Source organism: Barbus barbus, assembly GCF_936440315.1.
Source record: "Barbus barbus genome assembly, chromosome: 35".
Lineage (NCBI taxonomy): Eukaryota > Metazoa > Chordata > Actinopteri > Cypriniformes > Cyprinidae > Barbus > Barbus barbus.
In genome coordinates, this window is record NC_136763.1 from 15,148,937 (window position 1) to 15,176,639 (window position 27,703).

A 27,703-nucleotide genomic window follows, 5' to 3' on the forward strand; every position below is an offset into this window, starting at 1 on the left:
TTTTAGGAGTCATTCTTGTCTACATCTGCTCCGGTGGTGAAACAACTGATGACAGCTCACTCAGGCCGGGTCTGATGTAAGACACCAGTGCAGTCTGTGCTGAAACACTACTGTCAATCAAACTATTGTGAGAGGGCCTTTGTCCGTGTGAAAATTTTAAACATTTTAGTTGATTAAAAAAAAAAAAACACTGAGTGGATTTTTTTCATTATAGGGTGGTTGTGTACACACACTGCCAACACACATTTCAGTTCAAACAACTTGTAAAAGTGCATGTAGCATTATATGACCCCTTTAAGTAATCATGGGGCCCCCTTGGAAGTTTACTGAGCCACCTAGTGGGATCCGGCCCCCTGATTTAGAACCACTGCTATAGAAGTACATGCATGGAAGACTATCAAAAATAATAATTTTGCTCCCTCATTTGCTCTAAAAGTAAAAACACAAGTACAAATCTATGCACTTTTACTGCACAAAAGCGAGAGAAAAAAATTCTCACTCCGTCATATTTTTTATGAGTGTGTGTATATATATATATATATATATAGATATAGATATAGATATATATATAGATGGATCCCTGGAGAGGATTGTGAAACAAAACCCATTAAAAAATGTGGGGGAGATTCACAAAGAGTGGACTGCAGCTGGAGTCAGTGCTTCAAGAACCACCACACACAGACGTATGCAAGGCATGGGTTTCAACTGTCGCATTCCTTGTGTCAAGCCACTCTTGAACAAGAGACAGCATCAGAAGCGTCTTGCCTGGGCTAAAGACAAAAAGGACTGGACTACTGCTGAGTGGTCCAAAGTTATGTTCTCTGATGAAAGTAAATTTTGCATTTCCTTTGGAAATCAAGGTCCCAGAGTCTGGAGGAAGAGAGGAGAGGCACGTAATCCACGTTGCTTGAGGTCCAGTGTAAAGTTTCCACAGTCATTGATGGTTTGGGGTGCCATGTCATCTGCTGGTGTTGGTCCATTGTGTTTTCTGAGGTCCAAGGTCAACGCAGCCGTCTACCAGGAAGTTTTAGAGCACTTCATGCTTCCTGCTGCTGACCAACTTTATGGAGATTCCATTTTCCAACAGGACTTGGCACCTGCACACACTGCCAAAGCTACCAGTACCTGGTTTAAGGACCATGGTATCCCTGTTCTTGACTGGCCAGCAAACTCGCCTGACCTTAACCCCATAGAAAACCTATGGGGCATTGTGAAGAGGAAGATGCAATACGCCAGACCCAACAATTCAGAAGCGCTGAAGGCCACTATCAGAGCAACATGGGCTCTCATAACACCTGAGCAGTGCCACAGACTGATCGACTCCATGCCACGCCGCATTGCTGCAGTAATCCAGGCCAAAGGAGCCCCAACTAAATATTGAGTGCTGTATGCTCATACTTTTCATGTTCATACTTTTCAGTTGGCCAACATTTCTAAAAATCATTTTTTTTTGCATTGGTCTTAACTGATATTCTAATTTTCTGAGATACTGAATTTGGGACTTTCATTTGTTGTCAGTTATAATCATCAAAATGAAAGGAAATAAACATTTGAAATATATCAGTCTGTGTGTAATGAATGATTGTAATATACAAGTTTCACTTTTTGAATGGTACTGAAATCAACTTTCATGATATTCTAATTTTATGACCAGCACCTGTGTGTGTGTATATATATATATATATATATATATATATATATATATATGGCTGGATAGCTGCAAAGCCCTGTCTTGTGACTTTATTGCTTTTATTGCTCAGACTTTGCATAGAATCAAATGCACCATGAGATAGGAGATGAAAGCAATAGAGTACATGGTCAGGTTAGATAAAAGCAGAAGAGGTCTGACGGTTTCCTTTAGTGAACACAGTGTCGCTGTTAAACGACCACAGCTGAACGTTTCAAAATTTTAATCTGTGTCTTATATTGCTGATCAATTTAATGCAGTTAAACTGCTTTAACATGAATGCTGTTGGCCCTGGTATTTGGTGTTTAGCTTTTAAATAACAAAACTGGTAAAACACCACTCCTGTGCTGTATTAATTATTTCCAATTCAGCATGTGTTATTAAGCCAGCAAAACAGCTTGGAAAAGGTTTATAAAAATGGTAATGTTGTTTTGATGTCTAATTAAATATTTTAGTACACATTATTTTTTGATGAATATAAGAGGAAAACACTGTGTTAGAAATTTTATTAGTGCACATGTATTTACTTATAGCATTCTGGAATCTCATTGTCCAGCAGTGTAACGTGCCTCATACAAAATTAAAGAGCTAAAGATTTTTTTGGGAGCTGAAAACAATAACACTACACTAAGGTTGAACCTGCGTTCATGCTTTTCCGGTCTTCTACAGAGAAAAAAACATTGAAAATGCTCTGCTGTATGGACGTCTCTGAAGATATAACTGTTCAAAATCAAGCAAATTAATTATTAACACACCCACAAGGGACATGCTGTTACATAAAGCTGTCAAGAATAATCCATTACTACACATTAACTCAAAGGGAAAATTCTTCTGCATATGTGGACATGACTACAGAAATTAAGTATGGCAGCTAGTACGCATACTGTGTGCAGTGTATTCCTGATATACAAAAGATGGCTTTTGCCTGCAGAAAATGTGACTTGTTTTGAAATGCTGCATACCTTAGCTCAAAATGTGGCATATTTTTGTCTAGCACTTCTTGTAGTAAGCATATTTACTTCAAATGATACTGAAAACAGCTTTTTAAAATATTCACATAGCCTCTTTTTTGGGTGACAGACTTGATTAACTAACTAGCATTCGTAAACTGAGATAATATTTCATTCAGGTTTAATCCTGGTGTGAAATGGTTTTATATAAATTATGTTTTATCTGATTCCAAATGTGACGTTTGACAAGTGTATCAGCAGCAGTACTGAATAGCATAGAGAATGATGAGCCATAGGGATATTAGCTCTTAGGCAGAGACTGCTTTGAGAAAAGCTTTATGACACAGAGCCATCTGCTGTTCATACCACGCAATTGCAGCAAAATATATAATTCCCAATCATGACGTCCACAAAAAAAAAAAAAAAAAATCAAAACCTGCAGAACACGCGAGTCACCTGCGAGAACACGTATCGAGAAATTGGAAGGTTTTGAGAACGGAAAAATTAAAAACAAATGGCTTAATTTTAAATTAGCCATCCAATCATAATGAAAAACAAAAAGCAGGGAGTCGGGTAGGCTACTAACACAACATCATTTACTTTCCCTCTGGAACCAGGTTATCTTAAATGGCTATGTGTAGGCTACTGTAATTACATTAAGTGACTTTACTGACCTTTAATATGATGGCAGTGGCTCATGTTCTGATGTTCTAGGTAAGAGGAAAGGATTCAGTCTGCAGCGTGTCAAATTGCCTGAAACATCAATTTTAAATTGTTTGTATCAGGGTTGGATCAAATTGACTGATTCCAAAAAAATTCTGAATTTGAAAAAAAAAAAAAAAAAAATCAACAGTCACACACAAGTTTTGTGACAAAACCATAATAATTACATAGTCTACTACTAATGACCAAAAATAGGCATGATTAGTCATAATTAATTAGGCTAAGTAGTAGACATTTTCTCCAAAAATAACTTTTTTCTGTCTGCCGTTTCATCTGAAATGATGTGTATATAATAATAAGTAGGCCTAACTGATAAAACTGATGAAAAATGTAACAATTAAAAACTACAATAACAATAGTCAAGAATATGAAATTTTCTACATTTCAGTCAATTGTAGTTTTTGGTATTATACACCCCTGCATGGATTGAAGTTTAATAAGCATTCTCAATTTAATTCTGGAAGTTCTACTAAGCTGTAATCAACACTGGATTGTTACCACTTTAGATTGTTAATTTAATGACTACGCTATTTACTGAAGACATATATTTTGAGCAGAGGCTCTCACCTGCAATGCTTCTATCCCAGCATGTGGACTGAGGGGTTTTCTGGATTACGTTTTCCTGTAAACAATCGTTAAAATACATTTTACATAGTAAATAGGCATATTGTCCTGATTGTATGTTTGACTGATTATCTTAACCTCTTGTATACATGTCCTAAAACTATAAGTACAACACTAAAACGACAAGCTCGACAAGTTTGAATGGAAACCTAGCGTTGTTCCCAAATACATCCACTAGATGTCACTAAACATATTGACAGGCGCTCATAAAAATTAGCTGTAGGCCTATCAAAGAGTATAAGCCCTGAAAGGTCTTTTATAGCCTACTTTTTGCCTATATGAAACATCAAAGTATTAAACGTAAATTTGGTCGTTGCATAAAGTTTCACAAATAGTAGAAATTAATAGAATAATATTTTATAAATCGATACATCAGTGGAAGTGACTCCAATGGACACTAGTACACAAAAGCATTCAAGCTTCACCCCAGACAAGTTCTGAATCAATTAACAGAGAGAACAGCTCAGTGTTTAGAACACTGCACTGATATAAAGGCAATTTATTGTAAATGACTAACTCAGTGGTGTAGAACCTAGAAAATAAACAAGACCTGGCAACCCTTGAGTCAACTCGAGTCCTGTTTTTCCTTGAGCTAGAAATGCTTTCGGTTCACCACGAACGTTAACTTTCGTTTTCTCCTTTTCAACTAGTTATTCAGGTGCAACTAGTTATTTATGCTTGACGAGCTACAAAATGGCTCTGAGGGTTTTGTTCTTTGGGCTGTTAAGATTTTTTCGTACTTTGACTACTTTGGGTTGGCGTGCTCTTAGTAAACTTCGTTTGAGATACACTCCTCAGATTAACATGTCAGGAGATGAGTGTGAGTTTGACTCCACATGGGAGGATGGAGACGAAAAAAACACATACAGAAAGAAGGTAAGTTTGAACTACAAATATTTATTTTCCCCCGGTGTGGACTATGAAACATTTTATTCACTGAATCTTGTTTCACGTTAGGTAGGCTGTAGCCTATGGTATTATGTTATTTACTATCCTTTCCGCTTTCTATTTCTATGAATGTGAAACGATTTTACAAACAATTGTCTCATTTGGGATTTCTGTGTGTGTTTACAGGTGCTTTACAGCCACGGAAGGAGTCGCAGGAACATGTGTGCTGCAATGGACATGCAAGCCTTTCGACATAGTTGCCGAGTGAGTTTCATGGTCGCCGTGATTTTGCCAAGTAACATATGTTCCTGGATCAACATTACTGTCCAACATAGACTTAACTCAATTCTTACCCCTAAACCTAACCCTACCCATAATTTATTCCTAAAATAAATGGGAAATGATAGCTGCGTCATTCCATGAAACCGGTACGATTTGGACTTATACATTTTTTTTATTTTTTTTTACCAAAATGTATTACTTTTATGAACACCCCACAGCATTGATGAGACATTTAACTTCCTCAGAAACACATTTTCCAACCTCAGGCATCAAATCCCTATTATTATTGGTCATTATTTTAAGATATGAGCACTATTCATCTTCAACCCCGTTATGGACACTATGGGAGCTCTCTGAATATGATCATAAAATGTATTTGCAATGAATTCAACATTTTCTTATTAATCAGATGACCCTCACACTAATTCAGTATTTGCAAATGTAAAAGTTACATAAAATCTCACACTTTTGCTATACTAAAGCCTGAAATGGAACTTTTTGTGACAGCAACCTCATCATTTGGGTTAACTTCAGAATTTGAACTAAAATCAGTATTCTTATGATTGCTCTGAAAATTTCAGACTGAGTTCAACAAAAATGTAATTACTTTCATAAACTTAAAAAAATAATTCATAAAAATGTAGGTGTGACGGGGTTGAAGATGGTAACAGGGTTGAAGAGACAAATACAGCTTAACATATCAATAGTAGTATTTTACACAAATTCACTAAGATTTTCTATAAGAGCTGTATTTCATTATGTGACCAAGAAAGACAACAGATATAAATTGCAATTGAACTGAGTTTTATTAACCCAACTGAAGGAAAAACAACGATAGCATAGTATACATTAGAACATTTATAAACTGACTGAATAGGTCATCAAAATAAAATGTAAAACTTGTGTGGCAGCTTCGTGGCATTCAATATCTGGCCCACACATCTTTCAAGATCTCCACATGGAGATGGTGCTGAAGCATACAGGCTCTGGTTTTCCACCAACATACAACTCCCCTGTACAGTGCATCCGGAATGTATTCACAGCGCTTCACTTTTTCCACATTTTGTTATGTTACAGCCTTATTCCAAAACGGATTAAATTAATTATTTTCCACAAAATTCCAAAAACAATACCCCATAATGACAATGTGAAATAAGTTTGTTTGAAATCTTTGCTAATTTATAAAAAAAAAATTAAAATAAAAATGGGAAAAAAAATCACATGCACATAAGTATTCACAGCCTTTGCCATGACACTCAAAATTGAGCTCAGATGCATCCTGTTTCCACTGATCATCCTTGAGATGTTTCTAAAACTTGATTGGAGTCCACCTGTGGTAAATTGAGTTGATTGGACATGATTTGGACACCTGCCTATATAAGGTCACACGGTTAACAGTGCATGTCAGAGTCACAAACCAAGCCGTGAAGTCGAAGGAATTGTCTGTAGACCTCCGAGACAGGATTGTATCGAGGCACAGATCTGGGGAAGGGAACAGAAAAAATTCTGCAGCATTTCACAGAAGCATGTAGTCTCTGTTAACCTTAATGGAAGAAGTTTGAAACAACCAGGACTCTTCCTAGAGCTGGCCTCCTGGCCAAACTGAGCAACTGATGGAGAAGGGCCTTGGTTTGACTGGTGACCAAGAACCTGATCATCCTCCACCTCCATGATCATATGTGGAGATAGGAGAAACCTACAGATGAACAAACATCACTGCAACACTCCACCGATCTGGGCTTTATGACAATGTGGCAAGACTCAATCCTCTACTCAGTGAAGACACATGAAAACACACTTGGCATTTGCAAAAAAGCACCTAAAGAGCCCTCAGACTATGAGAAGCAAGATTCTCTGGTCTGATAAACCTCAATTTCAAGCATCATGCTTGAAGGAAACCAGGCACTGCTCATCACCTGCAAAGTACCATCCCAAAAGTAAAGTGTGCTGATAGCAGCCTTATGCTCGTATTTTTCAGCAGCAGGGACTGAGGGACTCGTCAGAGTAGAAAAAAAGCTCAGTGCACCAAAATATTGAGATAGCATTAATGATAATGATTCAGAATCTCAGACTGGGCAGAAGCTTCCAACAGGACAACAACCCTAAGCACACAGCCAAGATAACAAAGGAGTGGCTACAGGACAACTCTGTGAATGTCCTTGAGTGGCCCAGCCAGAGCCCAAACTTGAACCCGACTGAACAAATCTGGAGAGACCTGAAAACCGACGCTCCCCATCCAACCTGATGGAGCTTGAGAGGTCTTGCAAAGGAGAATGGGAGAAATCCTCTAAAAATAGATGTGCCAAGCTTGTAGCATCATACTCAAAAAGACTTGAGGCTGTAATTGCTGCCAAAGGTGCTTCAACAAAGTATTGAGCAAAGACTGTGAATACATGTGTACATGTGATTTTTTTTTTTTTTTCATAAATTTGCAAAGATTTTAAACAAACTTTATACACGTTGCCATTATGGGGTATTGTTTGTAGAATTTACTTAACACTGAGATGTGAAAATCAAGGCAGAACACACGTGTGCACCATAGACTGTAAAAAAAAAAAGATGAACGCGTCTCCGCTTCCACTATAGAAAAGTGAAGTGACTGCATCTCAGTATGGCTGTTGCCATCTTGAGAAAATTACGTAATTTGGAGCCAGAGTCTGCACAGTAGAGATTTGTTTGGAGCCCGAGTCTGCGCAGTAGTGTCGTGAGGTGGAGCCGTGGAATCAAACTCCCGCAGACCCAATCAACCATTACAACACGCCCCGTTTTTATAGCATCAAATTATTAGCTAAAATCAAACTTATCACAAAAACGAACAATTGAATGTATTATCAGCGTGATAACAACTACCTTAAATGACCAAAACCATATTTCGGAAAATTGTATTGAAAGTGTAATTTGTTTTATTTTGACTCAAGTCCCATTCGTTTACATCGGGAGGGCGGGGTTTATGACCTGTACTGCAGCCAGCCATCAGGGGGAGATCAAAGAGCATGCAGCTTCACTTTTCAGGACGAGTGAGACACACCCAGTGTGCACACACACACACAGCTTTAACAAGGACATTACTACATTCAACATATGCATGTGGTATAAGACTCTTGATCAAATATTATAATTCATGTAATTTACTGGTTAACTTCAGAACCAAAGTGATAAAACACAACCCCATCACAATCTCACAACCCTGTTATGATCAAATAAATAATCGGGTTGAGTGTGACGGGGTTGTGATTTTTTTTTTTTTTTTTTTTTTTGCTCCAAATAGCCATGGTATAACATGGTATGCATGATATTAAGAAATCATGTATATTGTTAAAATAACAAAGATCATTTTTGTAAGAAATAGTTTTCTATCTTTATTTGATGTAACGGGGTTGAGTTGTTAAGCTTCACAATCACCATGTCACAATATTAATAAGTTATAGTTATAAAAGAAGGTTGTAACTTGCCTATGTCTGCTCACAATGTTGTTCAGAAGAGTTATATGATGTCACTTTCTGTTAATGATGTCACACAAGGATCAGTTCTTTAGTTTTATGGGGTGGGGGAATGTTTTGTGTAACGGGGTTGAGGGGTTACTGAGGTACGGAACTAAATAATATGATTTTAATGAATAATCATGAATTACTTACAAAAAAAACATTACCAGCAAAAAAGCACAGATAGATATTTATGAGTATAGCAAAATGTATGGACTTTTTCTAATTTTATTATTCATATCCCAAGTACACTTTTTATTAATTTAATAATTATTTAATTAATACAAAAATATTTAAAAAATAGATTTTGGTGACCCAATAGATAAAATACACTTAAAAAGGTCAGAGGGACTCAAATCTTACCGGTTTCGTGGAATGACTCAGCTGATTAACAAGGGTGTAGAAGCACCTAACCCTGATCATAAGCCTAAAAAAGATATTTCCTGAAAAGTTATCCCTCAATTCTGATTGGTTGCTTGGAATTGTTGAACATGTTGTACTTGGTGAAATCACGTTCACTGAGTTTCATTACCTTCAAATAAGAAAGTGGGGTAAACTGAACCACTCTTTAATGCAGTTGTCCTTTTCTAGGCAAGGAGAAAGGAAGCAGGAATAAACCGAATACACCATATTATTTGTATCTCTAACCTAAAGTAGAAGAAAGCATGCAGTTATAGAAATTTAACTTCTCAAAAAGAAAGCTTCTAAATAGTGTCATGGCAACCCTTACATAAATTAACCACGGTTTTGCTACACTAACCATTGTTTAACCATGTTGTTTGTAGTAAAAGTGTGGTAGTAGAAATGGTACTCAATGGTACGCAAAATAAAAAAACATGGTAACTACACTTTTGCTATAATAAAACCGTGGTTAATTTTCATAATGGAAAATTGTGTGTTCAATTTCCTATATTAACCCACTGTCTTACCCATAGATATGTACAGAATATCTATGGTTCCCTTTCAGTCGGTCACTCAGAGTCACTTCGGTGACCAACGAATTGGGATCTCGCCAGAGAGACCAATCCACTTCGAGTGTAAATAAACTCTGCTGCGATCCAGTGTTCTTCCCGGCACCCGGGGCGGTGCTGTGTCCGGTGGAGTCAGAGGTGATTTGAGGATCACAGTGAGGGCTTCCCCAAGTGGAGTTCCTCACCCTTCAAGCACTCCGCAGATGGTGGAGCTGCCGACAGAGCGTGCTGGGCCCTCTGCTGGACAGAGTGCATCATGCGTTTCCTTCGTTGCCCCCTCTGACGACCAGATGTCGATCGCTGCATCGGAGGGCAAGCCCTCTCTCTCCGGGGATGACGACCCAGCTGCGTTGCCCCCTGCGTTGCGTTCCATCCTGTTCACTTCAGTCAAGGCCATCGATGCCCCTGTCTTGCGTTTGGGCTGTCCCTGTCGCCTCGTGCCTTCACCAAAGTAGTAGAGGCATCCCTTGTTCTCGACGACTGGCTCATAGTTGTGTGCACACAGGGACCTGGTGCTTAGACACCTCAGCCAGTTGGGTCTTCGGGTCAACTGGGAAAAGAGCAAGCTTGTGTCAACGCAGAGGATCTCTTTTCTCGGCATGGAGTTGGATTATGTCAGCCAGACAGCACGCCTCACCCAGGAACGTGCTCAGTCGGTGCTGAACTGCTTCAAGACTTTATCAGGCAGGATGGCAGTCCCACTGAAAATTTTTCAGAGGCTCCTGGGGCATATGGCGGTAGCTGCGGCAGTAGTTCAGAGGGCGCCTTTGGGGCAGGGACGTTCTGGTCCACACGGACAACACTACGATCGTTGCGTATATCAACCGGCAAGGCAGTTTACGCTCCCGTCGCATGTCGCAACTTGCCCGCCACCACCTCCTCTGGAGTCAGAAGCATCTGAGGTCCCTTCGTGCCATCCACATCCCAGGAGTGTTCAATCGGGCAGCCGATGAGCTGTCTCCAGCAGCACTTCCAGGGGAGTGGAGACTCCATCCATAGACGGTTCAACTGATTTGGAAGCGGTTCAGAGTAGCTCAGGTAGACCTGTTTGCATCTCCAGAAACCACCCACTGCCAGTGGTTCTACTCCCTAAGCGAAGCAACGCTTGGCACGGATTCACTGGCACACAGCTGGCCCGGCGGCCTGCACAAATATGTGTTCCCCCCCCAGTGAGCCTACTAGCACAGACACTGTGCAAAATCAGGGAGGACGAGGAGCAGGTCCTGTTAGTGGCTCCACGTTGTCCCAACAGGACCTGGTTCCTGGAACTCATGCTCCTCATGACAGCCCCTCTCTGGCTGATTCCTCTGAGGAAGGATCTGCTTCCTCAGAGACGGGGCACCCTCTGGCACCTGCGTCTAGACCCGTGGAAACTCCTCTTGTGGTCCCTGGACAAGACGCAGAGGTTCTAGGTGACCTACCCCAAGAGGTAGCACTTACTATCGCTTCAGCACGAGCACGGTCCGCTAGACGGGCCTATGCTCTGAAAGTGGAACCTGTTCGTCGAATGGTGTTCCTCTCACCATGAGGACCCCCGGGGATACAATACAATACAATTTTATTTATATAGCACATTTTAAAAACATCCGGAGTTGACCAAAGTTCTTTACAACACTATACAAACAATAGGCAAATTTAAAAAATGGCAACAGAGAGAGAGCGAGCGAGAGAGAGAGAGAAAAAAAACTTTTAAAACTAAATAATACTTACATTTTCACAGATTATGCACAAGCTGTAAAAATGTGTGGTGTTCCTAAGAACAAGGTCAGAGACAATTTGTCATGGGATATCAAATGCCATTGAGGAAAAAATAGGTCTTTAGAGTGGATTTAAAAACAGACAAGGTTGAGGGAGTTCTGATGTGAGGTGGGGAGACTATTCCAAAGTTTTGGGCCGACAACAGAAAAGGCACGGTCACGTCTCATTTTTAGCCTTGTCCTAGGAACATGCAGCAGGTCAGAATTAGTATCTGAGTGATCTCGACAAAGTACGAGGCTGTAACAACTCTGTTAAATACAGTGGGGCCAGATTGTGAAGAGATTTAAAAACAAGCAGTAGAATTTTAAAATCAATTCTGTACTTTACTGGAAGCCAATGAAGTGAGATTAAAACCGGTGTAATACTCTCATATTTGCGCTTTCCAGTAAGAAGCCGAGCTGCTGCATACTGGACTAACTGCAGACGAGAGACACGAGACCGAGAAACACCAACATATAGAGAATTACAGTAGCCAGCCTGGATGTAACACATGCGTGTATTGCGATTTCAAGCTTCTTTTCACTTTGGAGAGAAGCCGGATATAATAAAAACAGGTCTTAACAACGGTACTCATCTGCTTATCAAATTTGAGGATATTGTCAAACCAAACACCCAAGTTTCTGACACAAGTGGTACTGTAGGGTGACAGAGATATAGTTTCGAAATCATTTATACTTTGGTCATTGGGACCAAACATAATTAATTCAGTTTTACTCTCATTGAGGCATAAAAAAATTGTTGCAAGCCAAAGTATCACTTCCTCCAGGCAATCCAAAATGGGCTTAATGTCATGCTTATTACCACGCTTTAAGGGGATGTAAATTTGGGTGTCATCTGCATACAAATGGAAAGAGACCCCATGCCTGTTAAAAATAAACCCTAAAGGAAGCATATAAAGTGAGAATAATACTGGACCAAGAATCGATCCTTGAGGTACACCAGATCTTAAATGCATCTCAGAGGAGGAAAGATGCCCAATGTTGACGACATATCTCCTATTAGTAAGATATGACCTAAACCACTGTAATACTGTGCCACGTAAACGGAGGGACGGATCCCTCAGGAAAAATGTTGACAGTTGGATGGAGTGCAGACTCAATAGTGGAAAATAAAATATTTGGCTTATGGCTTTTTGTGTGATTAATTCTGAGAAGTATCTACAATTTGCAGCCTTGGCATCTCGCTGAAAGGCAGAGAGAGAGTCTCGTAACATTTCATATGAGCCTATCTTTTTTCCACTTACGTTCTGCCCTTCTACAAGTCTGCCAATGAGTGTTATCATTATGCCAAGGTATTGGATTATGCTTATGGTTTTTTTCATCTTTATTGGTGCAATAGAGCAATTATTGTTGAAAATACTAAGATGCTCATTAATACCTTGGTAAGAGTGTTCATATCCTGAGTGGCACCTAATAATTCATACTTGAGCAGTCTGTAAATTTACGAGTCCAGCGTGGCAGTGATGATTGACATGGAGTATTTCCATCAAGAGACACGGAGAACAATATGGGCAGATGATCGGATATGCCAGCATCCTCAATTTTTATATCCAGCACTGACACGCCATGAGATAAAATCAAGTCCAAAGTATGTCCCTGAGCATGAGTAGGTCCAGTTACCCATTGCACAAAGTCAAAAGAATCAAGTTGGCTAAGAAAGTCTTTGGATAGTGGTTTGGAATCACAACACGCATGGATGTTAAAGTCTCCCAGTATTAAAATCCTATCGTAACTCAAGTCAAGTCAAGTCAGCTTTATTGTCAATTCTTCCACATGTACGGCACATACATACAGAGAATTGAAATTGCATTACTCTCAGACCCTTGGTGCATACAGTTAACATTAAACACGTTCAGATACAGATAAATACAGTTTAAACATATGTACATACAACTATACAAATATACAAATGAGGATATTGTAGAAAAAAATAAGAATTAGATCGATAAGTGGCATAAGGCGCATGGCAGATAGAGTGCAAAACCAGTTAAATAAAAACAACACTGTGTAGATATATTTGTAGTGCAAAAGAGCTTATCAGTCTGAGGACATTGTAGAAAATAAAAAAAGAGAGATAGATAAAGTGCATAAGGCACATGGCAGAATAGATGGAGTGGAAACCAGTTGAATGTACAAAAACAAAACTGTGCAGATTTGTTTTGTTTTGTTATGAGTGTAGTGCAAGAAGAGCTTATCAGTCTGTTAAAGTGACAAGTTCGGATAGCTTTTTGTCAGACTATCCGAAGAGGTAATTTGCAGTCAATGTTGGATAGGTAGTGATCAGCCAATGCTGCACAAGTGACAGGTGCCGGTCACAGGTGCGGGTGAGACTGGTGCTGTAGATGTCCTGGAGGGAGGGGAGAGAGACACCAACGATCTTCTCAGCTGCTCTCACTATTCGTTGAAGTGACTTGCGGCAGGATGCGTTGCAAGCGCCATACCACACAGTGATGCAGCTGGTTAGGATGCTCTCGATGGTGCCTCTGTAGAAGGTGCACATGATGGGGGTCGGGGCTCTGGCTCTTCTGAGTTTGCGGAGGAAGTAGAGACGCTGCTGTGCTTTCTTGGCCAGTGCTACAGTGTTGTTAGTCCAGGAGAGGTCCTCTGTGATGTGCACACCCAGGAACTTGGTGCTGCTCACTCTCTCCACAGTCGCACCGTTGATGGTCAGAGGGGCATGCTGAGTGTGTACTCTCCTGAAGTCAACAACAATCTCCTTCGTCTTCACATTCAGAGAGAGATTGTTGTCACTGCACCACCCGGCCAGGCGGCTCACCTCGCTCCTGTAGTTTGTCTCATCTCTGTTGCTGATGAGACCCACCACAGTCGTGTCATCCGCAAACTTAATGAAAATGTTGGAGTTGTGTGATGGTGTGCAGTCGTGGGTCAGCAGAGTGAAGAGGAGGGGGCTCAGCACACATCCTTGGGGGGCCCCAGTGTTCAGTGTGATGGTGCTTGATGTGTTACTGCCGACCCGTACTGCTTGAGGTCTCCCGGTCAGGAAGTCCAACAGCCAGTTGCACAGAGAGGTATTGAGCCCCAGCTGGGCCAGTTTGTGAGTGAGCTGTTGAGGGATGATTGTGTTGAATGCTGAACTGAAGTCTATGAACAGCATCCTGACATATAAGTCTTTTTTCTCCAGATGTGTGAGGGCTGGGTGGAGGGCAGTGGTGATGGCATCATCGGTCGAGCGGTTGGACCTATATGCAAACTGGAAGGGGTCCAGGGAGGGGGGGAGGACAGACTTGATGTGCAAGACTAGCCGTTCAAAGCACTTCATGAGGATGGGAGTGAGTGCTATTGGACGGTAGTCATTGAAGCAGGATGGAGATGACTTCTTAGGGACTGGAATGATGGTGGTAGCTTTGAAGCATGTGGGGACAACAGCCTGATTTAGTGAGATGTTGAAGATGTCTGTGAAGACCTCAGTGAGTTCCACTGCACAGTCTCTCAGTACACGCCCAGGAATGTTGTCAGGACCCGGAGCTTTGCGTGCATTGATCCTGCTGAGGGATCTCCTCACACTGTCCGGGGAGGAGGTGGAGTCTTCTGTGCAGTGGTGCTGTTTTGTGCCTCAAAGCGAGCAAAGAAGGCATTCAGCTCGTTCAGCAGGGGGATGGTGTTGTCACAGGTCTGTGGTGGGGGCTTGTAATCCGTAATGGTCTGTATCCCCTGCCACAGGCTCCGCGTGTCTCTGCTGTCGCTGAAACGATGGGCTATCCTCCTGGAGTACTGTCTCTTGGCCTCTTTGATGCCGCGGGATAGGTTGGCCCTAGCTGTCTTCAGGCCCTCCTCATCTCCAGCTCTAAAGGCAGCGTTCCGAGCCTTCAGCAGTCTGTAGACCTCCCCTGTCATCCACGGCTTCTGGTTGGCCCGGACAGTGATGGACTTTGTGACTGTTACATCATCAATGCACTTGGAGATGTAGGCAGTAACAGTCTCTGAGTACTCTTGGAGGTCTGTAGTATTGTTGTATTTGGCAGCCTGTTTAAACATGTTCCAGTCAGTGGTGTCAAAGCAGTCTTGAAGTGCCTCTGACGACCCTTCCGGCCACACTTGAATCTGTTTGTGAACTGGTTTGGTGACTTTAACGAGCAGTCTGTATGCAGGCATTAGCATGACAGTGATGTGGTCTGAGGCTCCGAGGTGGGGGAGGGGGAGGGCCTTGTAAGCTCCTCTCTGGGTGGTGTAAACAAAGTCCAGGGTGTTTTTTCCCCTTGTTGGAAAGTCTATGTGTTGGTGAATTTTTGGGAACACACTCTTTAAGTCTGCGTGATTGAAATCCCCAGCCAAGATAAGAAAGGCATCTGGGTGGGCTGTCTGCTGCTCACTGGTGTGCTGGTACAGTTCATTTAGCGCCTCACTCCTGATGTTGTTGTTGGAGCTGGGAGGGATGTATACAGCAACAAGCAGTATGGCTGTATATTCCCTCGGTAGATAGAACAGCCGGCACTTAATAATCATAAACTCCACCAGGGGTGAGCAGTGTTTGCAGACCACAACAGGGTCGCGACACCACGCATCATTGATGTAAACACAAAGCCCGCCGCCGCGGATCTTACCTCCCTCGACGAGAGCTCTGTCAGCTCGATAGCATGTTAGCTGGTCGAGCTGTATGGCGCAGTCCGGTACGCTGTTGTTAAGCCATGTTTCCGTAAACACAAAAACACAACAGTCTCTTACAGTCCTCTGAGTAGAGCGGAGTAGTCGGATGTAGTCCAGTTTATTGTCCAAAGAGCGTACGTTCGCCAGTACGATGGTGGGGATAGCTGGCTTGTGTGGGTTGGCCGCTAGCCTAGCTCGGATACCTCCGCGCTTACCCCTCTTCTGCTTCCTCTCACGCCGCTTGTTGCGCCTCCGCTGTGGGCGAGATACAGTAGTGGGGGTCGGTGATGGAGAAGGCCTTCGGAGCAGACCGAGGTCCCGCAGCTCTTCAGCGTGCGCGGAGTTTAACTCTAAAAATGTGGTTCTGCCGACATCGAGCAGAAACTCACGACTGTATGCGCGCTTAAAGACAGATAGACGAGACGAAGATGTGCAAAAACATTGCGACTTACAAAACAAAAAACACGAAAACACCGGTTTGTCGGGAGAGAGAGAAGCTGCTGCGACTGCGCGCGCCGCCATCTTCACTCATAAATTGAGCAAATTCATTTTAGAAATTCCTTATTTACATTAGGTGGTCGATATATGACTTCCAAAAAAAAAACGTAGGGTTGACTAGTGAAAATTGAAACAGCAGAACTTCAAAACGACTATGAGTCCCAGTTGATAGCCAAGCCCCCACCACAGCCAAATAACCAAGGGGAATTTAAGAAGGTACAGCCCTGAGGCACCAGCTCAGTAAATGGCCTTAGATCTCCAGGTTTAATCCAAGTTTTAGTGATACATAGGGCGCCCAGAGCGTGCAGAGTAAAAAATTGTTTAATATAAATGTCTTATTTACCAGAGAGCGCGCGTTGATCAAAGCCACATAGAATGGTGACACCTCTCCCTGGGGTTGCGTAGATCTCTGGATCAGTCGAAGGTTGGAAGTGTCCACCACGGCGAACACACGGAAGGGGGCAGCGTGGAGAGACAGGGCCAGGGACAACAGGTCGAAGCCATCGATACGATGAGTCCAGCGAACACCAGGGAAGACGTAATCCGCGTATCATCCCAGGCCCTGTAGACAAGATGGCCTAAGCCAGCAGAGGATCTCAGCCGGACTGCAACTCCAGCACGCTTTCCTCTTTTTCTCCGACACTTCTTTTTCCAGGGCAAGTCTGTAACATGCCAGTACTGATATGAAGGGGAGTAGGAATAGGTAGGGACAAAAGTAAGAATAGAGAGGGACAAAACGTACAGGTGTCAATCCTGGCTGTTTCAAAAGCCACTCGAATGTCCATAAGTGTTTGGCGATAATACACCAACGCCATTTTACAGCCAGTGATAAAAACAGACGTAGATAAAAACAAATACTAAGAGAAGCAGAGGCAGAAACGGGGAGAACAGCAGGCGGCGTGCCAGACACAAAGGCGCCATCTTGACAATTTATAATTGTTCGATCAGAGCTGTGCTTTCCTTCTTGCAGCAAGGGTTGGAACATAGGCTGTCCCCCTCCACCCTTAAGGTTTAAGTTGCTGCTATTTTCACCCACCACGACCTCATAGACGGGAGGTCGGTGGGGAAGCACGATCTGGTCGTCAGGTTCCTCAGGGGGGCCAGGAGGTTAAATCCTCCTAGGCCCTCCCTCCCTACCCTCTTGGGATTTGGCATTGGTTCTAAGAGACCTTCAAACTTCAAACCAGATGCGATAAACCGAAGTGGAGTTCGTCTCTCTGGCGAGATCCCAATTCGTCGGTCACTGACGTGACGTCTCCTTTCCCTCCTTCAGGGAACAAGGGTTATATACGTAACAGAGATGTTTTACCCCTCTCTACTTACTCTACAAATTAACATGCCGACTCACATTACTCCATTGAAACAAATGTGAAAAACACATAGATGAGTATCTAAAGCACACAACAGGAAATGCCTAAATGTTGACCGAGCCTGCTGTAGGCTAAAATCTTTATGGATTGTGTTTGTTTCTGACTCAAGGGCTTGGATAATACTGGTGATGATGATGATGCTGATGAACAAGACAAAGTAAGTAATCTAATTATAAAATACGTTTCTACCATTACTCTCATAATTAGCCACTTCAAGCATGTAATTGTACAGTATTAGAGTATTATTTACACAAAACTTGTTTGATAGCTCACTAAGCAGTCTTGATTTGGAGAAGATACTTGATAATGGGTTTGTGTAGTGTTATTATTAATGTTGTTGTTATTGTTTCAAAGGGCTACTTCTATAACCTAGAATTTTACCGTGGTAAATTAAGATCTTCACCCGATGGTATGGCATTGCACTCATTCTATAGTAAAATCACACTATAAATGATTTTCATTTACCTGTTATTCAAGGAAGTGCTTTAACATATTACCTTTGTTTGTGCAGGACTTTCCATCAATGATTTTCACCAGACGTGGTTGGGTAAATATGACTGGCTGGAAGATGTTCACTCCTACATTCAATGGTTAGATACTGTTTCACTTCATCCATGAGTTCTAGTTAACACTGTTTTAATTATGATTTAAGTGTTTGAATGGCCATCATTCAACTAACCATTTTAAAACTTTGCAGGTTGTTTCCAATACAAGAGCCGGGGGTGAATTGGAGAGCACATGTGCTCTCAAAAAAGGAAATAAAGGTCAGTTTCAAACATTCACTTAGCTGGGTTTTTCAACTTTATTAATCAATCATCTTAAAAATTATTTGTTTGACAGGATTTCTCAGGAAATATTAGTCTCCGTTCAGAAGCTGGTTACAGCATATTGAAAAATAGAGATTGCTTAAATTAATCTGCTCCATTTTTTTTCCAGCTTTTCCGTAAAGATAAAGAAGCAAAGAGAAAATTGGTGCAATCATATAAGCTGATGTTGGATTTCTATGGTATATATTTGGTCGATGAATCAACAGGAGAGGTGGCTCGTGCTTCTAACTGGAAGGACCGCTTTAGAAACCTGAACAGGTTTTTACTGTCATATTTTATTCTATTTGTTGTATTTCAGTTGTTGTTGTTTCAAGACTTTTAGGCTTTTCCCATAGCTAGATTGTTTTTCCTTTGATTTTGCAGGCATACACATAACAACTTGCGCATCACACGCATCGTGAAGTGTTTGGGGACTCTAGGATTGAAGCACTACCAGGCCCCACTGGTCAAGTTTTTCCTCAATGAAACTCTTTTCATGGGACAGCTTCAAAATGTGAAGCAAAGTGCACTAGATTACTTTATGTTTGCTGTATTGGACAAGTCAGAGAGAAGGGAGCTGGTTAAATTTGCCTATAAGCATTTCAAGCCCCAAGAACACTTTGTCTGGGGCCCAAGGAAGATTCTGTCAGGTCAGGCGGCTCACTGCAAAAACAAAAACGTGGACCAGCCAACAGATAATAATAGTAGTAGTGCAGAAGGTCAGCAGAACAGGGTGAATCTTCATGAAAGCAAACATAAAATGAACAAAATAGATGCCAGTCATCCTCCTAAAGATGAGCTAGTAACTCCAAACAAGTTCACAGAAACAAACAGTGAAAATGAAAATGAGGTTGTAGTAAAAAAAAAAAACAATATTTGAGTGCTGGTGTCAGTGATGGTGATGATAATGAAAACATAGCACCAGCAAACAAGTCTCATGGTCATGGTTCTGTTAGTGGTTCTCACCAAACTGAAGAGAAGAGAAAAAAAGATCACCAAAATAAGGATGAGCCAGTTATTCCAAACAAATTGACAGCAAAAAAAATATGACTTATTAAAGAGCAAATGACAGCACTTAGTGCAGCTCAAAAAATGAAAGTGTAGTAAAGCAACATCAAGAGATGAGTGATTGTGATGATATCACCAGCAAACATGTCTCATGGTGACGATGTTAGTGGTCCTCGCCAAACTAAAGAGTCTTCATGTGAGATGTCTGACACCTCATGGTGATGATTAGGGTTGTCTTCTTCACCAGTTTAAAGAAGGGGCTTTTTCTGACATAAAAATGAGGGAGATCAATGAAACGTAATAGGAAAACTAACAAGCACTGTAAATGATAGTCTCATGAGTTTACATATTTGTTTCTCTAAATTAAATTACAGAAAATATATTGGGATGTTCTTTATGGTTTAAGTTAAAGCACTATCGTTAAAGAATAATATTTGTTTTTTATTGTTTAGCAGATTGTCAGAAGGAAAAAGAAATAGCATCATAAAATAATTTCTTTGATTTTTCTTTTTTTTTTAATTGTACTGATGAATTGTTAATGTACTCATAAATTGTTCATTGTTAACTGCTAAAAAAGCTTCACTGTCAAAACATCTTTGACTAAAGCCTGGCTGCTGTACAGGAAATGGAGTAATGAAATTGTGAAAATTTTCACTGGAAATTGGAAATATTTAAAATTTCTTTATGCCTCAAGTTGAAGTGTGAGCTTTGAAAAGTTAAATAGTTTATCGCATAATTTACCTGATTGATAACTTGTGATTAGAAACTACTATTAAATTAAATGTGTATGTTTTGCATTAATGTAATACAGTGGTAGGTGATTCTGTTGAAGTATGTAAAAACTATGCTGTTTTGGTTTATTGAGGTTTATACTGTTAAAGCAAATAAATGTCTTCCCACTGATACAATTATTCCTTTACAAATAAAATGCTAATATAAAGCCTGTTAAACTACAATAAACATATAATGGAAATCAAATTAATATTAAAGCTGTTTAAAAAGTTTTGTTTAAGAATATTGTTGTCAAGATCATTATTACAGTTTAGAGTTAAAGATAATTAAGAGTAGCACTGCAGAAGAGCAGAAAAGGGTGGATTTCCATGAGAGCAAACATGAAATGAACAAAATAGTTGCAAGTCATCCTCCCAAGGAGATGCAACTTCATAACTTTTAAGTTGAGATTTTATTCTTAAAATCTTTTTTTTTTGAGCTGCAGTCTGTAACGGTTTTTTTTGGGGGGGGGGGGTAAAAATGATAACCAGCCAGTGTTCAAAACTATTGCCCGATTCACAACGGTTAGCTTATAATAATGTTTTCTAATATGAGTGGTACGGGTAGGTTTTCGTGGGAAATTCGAGCATGGCACTGGGTCTTTACATCACGTCTATAAACATAGAGAAGTTTTCCCAGCTAGTAGGCTATCGCATGTGCGGATCCTGCAGGTGACGGATCGTTTATAGCCTTTTCTCACAGCAGCTAGAATCATTAAACATATCATTTTGATGGCGGATTGTATTCTGTGTTTATGAAATGCATGAATTAAATTATATTCCAGTTTTAAACAGCCTGGGATTACACAAGATTTGTATTCTAAAGAAAACCATTTGGAAGGTTGCATAGTTTGCTTTTGGGGTTAAAAGAATTTCTTAATATGCAAGTCGAATGGTATGACAATTAGAGATTAGACTGTACAGAAATTTAAATCTACACGTTAATACACTATACACAGTCACGCAATGCTGATGTTGTTAACATTAATAATTTGAGAATAAACAATAATTTGCACGGTTTAATGTGATATGAGCTAACCGATCATTAGCTTTAATCACCGTTGGTAGCGTGATTTATTGTAATGCTTTTTTCCTCAGTTGGGCAGAATAAATGTGGTAGACTTGTTACTTCCCTGCTGGAAAAACCAGCATAAACCAGCATGGGAATTATGCTGGTCTATGCTGGTTTTTCCAGCAGGGTTACTTGTTCAGATGACAATATCCGGTGAAAATTCTGATTTGGGTCATATATTCCAAGACGTGGGCTAGAATCTGTGATTACTAAGTGTTTGATTCACACCGGTATGGTGACTGACAGCCACACATTCACCTCAAAACATTAGATTCATCCGCGCTGAAACCGTGCCAGAGTACAGCCCACATAATAAAGATAATTCCGCACACAGCTGCAATTCCAGGTTTTCAACAGAGATGGCGACAAAGAGGCAAAACTTACGGACTGCAGCTTTAACAAATTGACGAAAAGAAAACAGAAATAGTATAGAAAGTTATTATTATGAAGGTTTCTACTGCTGAAGCAAATACATGTCTTCCCACTTATAAAATGCTGCTTTTACTGATGCAAATATGATGCTGAAATAGAACATGATATAAACCATATTGCAAAGATGAGTAGGCCTACATGTAATCGAGTGGTGGAACTATGATGTCACTTTGTAGGCGAAAACCCGGAAGCGAGTTAACATTTTAGCAATTCCGGTTCCATTGTCCCAGAGTCTTTGGGTTTTTTGAATGGGATTTTTGGTTAAATCCCTTAAATAAGGTCCGTGGTTAACACAAGCTCAAGATACTTTCACGTTTTATTCTACGACATAAAGCACACCAGTTACACCACATTAAATTAATTATTCAAAAATCATACAATGTGATTTTCTGGATTTTTTTTATATTCTGTCTCTCACAGTTGAGGTGTACCTACGATGAAAATTACAGATCTTTCCATTCCTTGTAAGTGGGAAAACTTGAAAAATTGGCAGTGTATCAAATACTTATTTGCCCCACTGTATGTATGTGTGTGTGTGTGTGTATGTGTGTATGTGTGTGTGTATATATATATATATATATATATATATATATATATATATATATATATATATATATATATATATATATATATATATATATATATATATATATATATACTTCAACTAGGGGCACTTTTAGCCTTGTGAAGAAAAAAAAAACTTCAAAAGTCACATAACAGTCTCATAAGTTTAAATAATTTGTCTAGTTTTAAGGTCTGTAAGAGGACAAACTTAGATTACAACATCTCAATATACAGCTGTTATTTAAAAACAGAATAACTTATGCCACTCAAGAATTGTCTAATATCTTTTTTTTTTAACTAGTTTTGAAGAGACTGTAGATGGTTCGCACTCTGAAAAACTAGACAAAGTCTTTTACAAAAAGAATCAATCAAATCAAGATTTGATTCTTTTTGTAAAAGACTTTGTCTAGTTTTTCAGAGTGCGAACCATCTACAGTCTCTTCTATACTCTATTGGTTTCCACGCACCTGGACTTACCATTAGCCTTCATCTGAGCGCAACAGTATTTCCTTGTCTTTTTAAGTAGTTTTACCAGTTTTTCCACAATGTACAATAATTATACATTTTTCAATGAGATAAATTCACTGCCCTAAGGACCAAATGCTGAACTGTACACGTCACACGCTGAAATTTAATTTTGGTTTGGGTAAGAGCTCATTAGAAAATAAATATAACTTGAATAACTTAAATTTTTATATTAAGTAGAGCATGATCTCATAAATTCTGGATATATTTTTAATGTGTGATGAGAACTTAAAAAAAAAAATTAAATGTATGTGGTGATGGAAATGACAGGGTGTTGTGGAAATGACAATGAATTAACGTGAATGTAGAGAAACGGTAGAGATATTTATTAGAAAAAGTGAGAAAGTCTTAAGCTCATCACACTCATTAAACTCAATTTACGAAGTCATTAAACATATCAATTGTACTTTGTAACCATAAATGTCATTTCCACCACAGAGGCAGTGTGGTTGAAATGACTGTGGTGGAAATGACATTTCTGTAGTTTTTTGGGAAAAAATGGAAGATAGCTTCACTGATTAGCTTTGAATTAATATTTAGCATTTCATGTATGCGAAATACTCCTATTTAACTTAAAATGTTTAGCTTTTTAAAAACACCCTTGAAGGTACAGCACGTTTGGAAATGACGTAGAATAAATATATTAACTGATCAAGCAATATTTACCATGATTTTTCTTAATTTGTTGTTGATGAAAATTTTAATTCCCTCCATGTCTAACATGTGCTCTGATGTCATGGAACATTTCCATAGAAACCACCTAAACAATCTTTCACACAAACCTTTTAAAGGGACATTACAGTGTTGTGGTGGAAATGACACCAATACTGTGCGACAGCTATATTTTGTATAGAAAGTAATATTTATAGTGGTCTCACATTAAATAATATAATGTATTTTAATTATTTTACTAGTGCTTAATTCAGGTACATTAATAGTTACCAGATATGTCATTTTTAAACTGTATTTTCATTGTTGAAGTTTAAAAGTCATGGTGTGCGACAAGGAGAAAACAGTGATTTTGACACACATAAGGAGGTTGAAAAGTATGAAAAAATCATAATAGAAAGTTAGTAAAAAGTTTTTAAAGTAGTTTTATTGTTAGTTTGACAAAGAGAGAGGAATTTGTCCAAAATTATATGTATTTTTAAAAATATGACCAAAGAACATAAAAGTGTCCATAGTCTAAGAATCACCCAGAGATATATATATATATATATATATATATATATATATATATATATATATATATATATACTGTGGCGAGCATCCCAAACCCTCATCAGCATTGCCCTGGAGACGGACGATAAAACACCTGCACCCGCTCATCACGGGCTGATCGGCCACAGCTGAAACATGTTTGCCTGCGGCCAGATAAGCCGTGCGAGGCTGGCTGGAAGTGAGTCTGAACTCCCTTATGCTGAGAACTAAAGTACCGTCTCCTCTTGATTTCCAGAAGCCAGTGTGTGACGGATCAGCACTGCCAAGAGCACCGCACGGAATCACCACTCACAGGAAACCCTCACAGAGAGCACGTATCCACCTCAGCGACCCACTCTGCACCTTACCACCCCTATTGTGAATAAATCCACCCTCCGGGGTATTTATTTTGAGCTCTCCTTGTCGTGTGATTCTTCCACCCCGTCACAGTGGTGGAGAATGCGGGCATGAGTAGTGGAAGTTTTCACCGACAAAGCGATCTCCGTTTGTTCACTCACCCCTCTCTTCGTTTTACCCGACAGGCAGCCGCTCCTCCCCACGAGATGGACGAACTCCTCCAACGATTAGCGGAGGTCAGCCTTCGCCAACAACAAATCGTGGAGCACCTTGCCACACGGCAGGGCCAGGCTGATCAGGAGATCGCCGCCCTCTGCACGGAGTGTTCTCCACGGTCCCCAGGCAAACTCACCTTCTCCAACATAACATCAAAACGCCACCAGGAGTCGTCGTTAAGCAATGGCCCTACCAAATCCCTGAGGCTCGCCGGCAGGCTATTGAAGAGCAAATTCAACAAATGCTGAAGTTAGGGGTGATCGAACCATCACGCAGCCCATGGTCCAGCCCAATCGTCCTGGTCCCCAAGCCAGATCGCACCCTCCGCTTCTGCAATGACTTTCGTCACCTCAACGAAGTCTCGGATTTCGACGGGTATCCAATGCCTCGAGTGGATGAGCTCCTGGATCGCCTGGGAAGGGCCCGGTACATTTCCACACTCGACCTCACCAAGGGCTACTGGCAAGTACCACTCTCTGAAGAGGCCAAACCCAAGACAGCATTCTCAACTCCTAGTGGCCACTAGCAATACCGGACCCTTCCCTTCTGGCTACACGGGGCTCCAGCCACATTCCAGCTTCTAATGAACATTCTCCTACGGCCACACCAGCAGTATGCTGCCGCCTACCTTGATGTGGTCATCATTGGGAAGACCACCTGGATCGGCTGCGGAGGGTGCTGATGGAACTTCGAAAGGCTGGACTCACCGCCAACCCTCGTAAATGTCATCTGGCGCTCTTTGAGGCAAAGTACCTGGGTTTTCAGGTGGGACGGGGCCTTATCAAGCCCCAGGAGAAAAAGTAGAAGCTGTCTGTGCCGCCCTGAGACCCGGCACGAAAACTCTGGTACGAGCGTTCTTAGGGTTGACAGGGTATTATCGCTGCTTCATCCCTAAATTCTCCTCTTTAGCCGCCCCCCTGACAGATCTGACCAGGAAGGGGCAGCCCGAGCGTGTGATCTGGAGCCCGGAGGCAGGAGACTCGTTCAACGAGATCATACAGGCGCTCACCGCGGAACCGGTCCTGCGCACCCCGGACTTCAGCTGCCTCTTCCTGCTGCAAACGGACGCTTCGGAGACGGGATTGGGAGCCGTCCTGTCTCAAATCCAGGAGGGTGAGGAACATCCCGTCTTGTTCATTAGCTAACAGCAGCTGAGAAGAACTATGCCACGGTGGAAAGGGAAGCTCTGGCCATAAAATGAGCAGTCCTGGAGCTGCGGTACTATCTGCTGGGCCGTAAGTTCACTCTCGTTACAGATCACACGCCCCTACAGTGGATGGCCAGGGCGAAGGATACCAACGCCAGGGTGACGCGGTGGTTCCTCGTGCTCCAGGACTTACATTTCGTGGTCCGTCATCGCGCCGGAGCGGCCAACGCGGACGGACTTTCTCGGATCTGGTCAGCTTTCGCAGGTCTGTCAGGGGTCACCCCCCCCCCCCCCACCAGGGAGTGTGGCAAGCGTCCCGAACCCTCATCAGCATTACCCTGGAGACGGACGATAAACACCTGCACCCGCTCATCACGGGCTGATCGGCCACAGCTGAAACCTGTTTGCCTGCGGCCAGATAAGCCGTGCGAGGCTGGCTAGAAGTGAGTCTGAACTCCCTTATGCTGAGAACTAACGTACCTTCTCCTCTTGATTTCCAGAAGCCAGTGTGTGACCGATCAGCACTGCACGGAATCACCACTCAACCGGAAACCCTCACGGAGAGCACGTATCCACCTCAGCGACCCACTCTGCACCTTACCACCCTTGTGAATAAATCCACCCTCAGGGGTATTTATTTTGAGTTCTCCTTGTCGTGTGATTCTTCCACCCCGTCACAATACATACAGTTGAAGTTAAAAGTTTACATACACCTTGCAGAATCTGCAAAATGTTGATTATTTTACCAAAATAAGAGGGCTCATACAAAATGCATGCTATTGTTTATTTAGTACTGACCTGAATAAGATATTTCCCATAAAAGATGTTCACGTGTAGTCCACAAGGGAAAATAGTTGAATTTATAAAAATGATCCCGTTCATGTGATATTTTTGCCTAAATATATTTTTTCATTTAGTACTGCCCTTCAGAAGCTACAGATACTTACATGATTTCCAGAAGACAAATTAAGTTAAATTTACCTTAATTAAAATTACCAAATTAAGTCAAATTCAAAAAGTTTTCACGCCCCGGCTCTTAATGCATGGCTTTTCCTTCTGGAGCCTGGATTCACAAAACACTTTTTAAAATAAAATCTGCATAGATCTGCAGACAGTGCAAAAAAGACGGTGTTTTTCATTGAGCGGATCGGTATATTCAGCAAGAACGTCTCGGGTTACGTATGTAACCCTGGTTCCCTGAAGGGAACGAGACGCTGCGTCGAACGCTACGGGGAACGCCCTCAGCGTGACCGCGCTCTGAACCAGAGTGTAAAATGTCCAATGAAAGGGCGAGACGTCATAGGCGGTGACGTCACTGACCGGAAAGCATATAAGCACGTGCGGTGGAGCCGGCGTTTGCTTCCAGGAATGAAGCAACCGCTCGCAGGGATACAGGAAGTATGGCCTAGAGACGCAGCGTCTCGTTCCCTTCAGGGAACCAGGGTTACATACGTAACCCGAGACGTTCCCTTCCAGGAACTCGAGCTGCGTCGAACGCTACGGGGAACGAGATGCCAACGCCACCAGACTTCCAAATACCTGCCCTGTGTGTATCACTGGGAGCACAGCGAGGGCGAGAAGAAGAGCCGGGAGTGGCCATACGATCAAGGTGATAGAACCGAACAAAGGTGAGGGGCGTGGACCAACCCTCAGCATTGCAGATATCCTGCATAGAAACCCCTGCCAGAAAGGCCTTGGAGGCCGCCATACTCCTAGTTGAATGGGCCTTAAGCCCCAGAGGCGAAGGGATGCCTGAAGATTCATAGGCC

At 41.4% G+C, this 27,703-nt stretch overlaps 1 protein-coding gene across 4 annotated transcripts in view; it reads left to right on the top strand.

The window, feature by feature from the left end:
- The first annotated feature begins 4,546 nt into the window (after positions 1-4,546).
- LOC306855089 (opioid growth factor receptor-like) overlaps positions 4,547-27,703 on the top strand; it is a 31,286-nt gene continuing 8,129 nt past the window's right edge. The window contains exons 1-9 of one of the 4 annotated variants that reach the window (XR_013782898.1): positions 4,547-4,860; positions 5,059-5,136; positions 17,947-17,994; positions 18,192-18,246; positions 18,349-18,427; positions 18,535-18,601; positions 18,774-18,922; positions 24,471-24,614; positions 24,757-26,564. Coding sequence is in view for 2 of the 4 variants with exons in the window: in XM_079393536.1 (XP_079249662.1) it covers positions 4,678-4,860; positions 5,059-5,136; positions 17,947-17,994; positions 18,192-18,246; positions 18,349-18,427; positions 18,535-18,601; positions 18,774-18,922; positions 19,028-19,523 (1,155 nt within the window). In the remaining 2 variants the exon portion in view is untranslated. Of the gene's footprint in view, positions 4,861-5,058; positions 5,137-17,946; positions 17,995-18,191; positions 18,247-18,348; positions 18,428-18,534; positions 18,602-18,773; positions 18,923-19,027; positions 20,662-24,470; positions 24,615-24,756; positions 26,579-27,703 lie in introns of those variants that run through there. The other 3 variants (XR_013782899.1, XM_079393537.1, XM_079393536.1) reach the window with 3 other exon arrangements.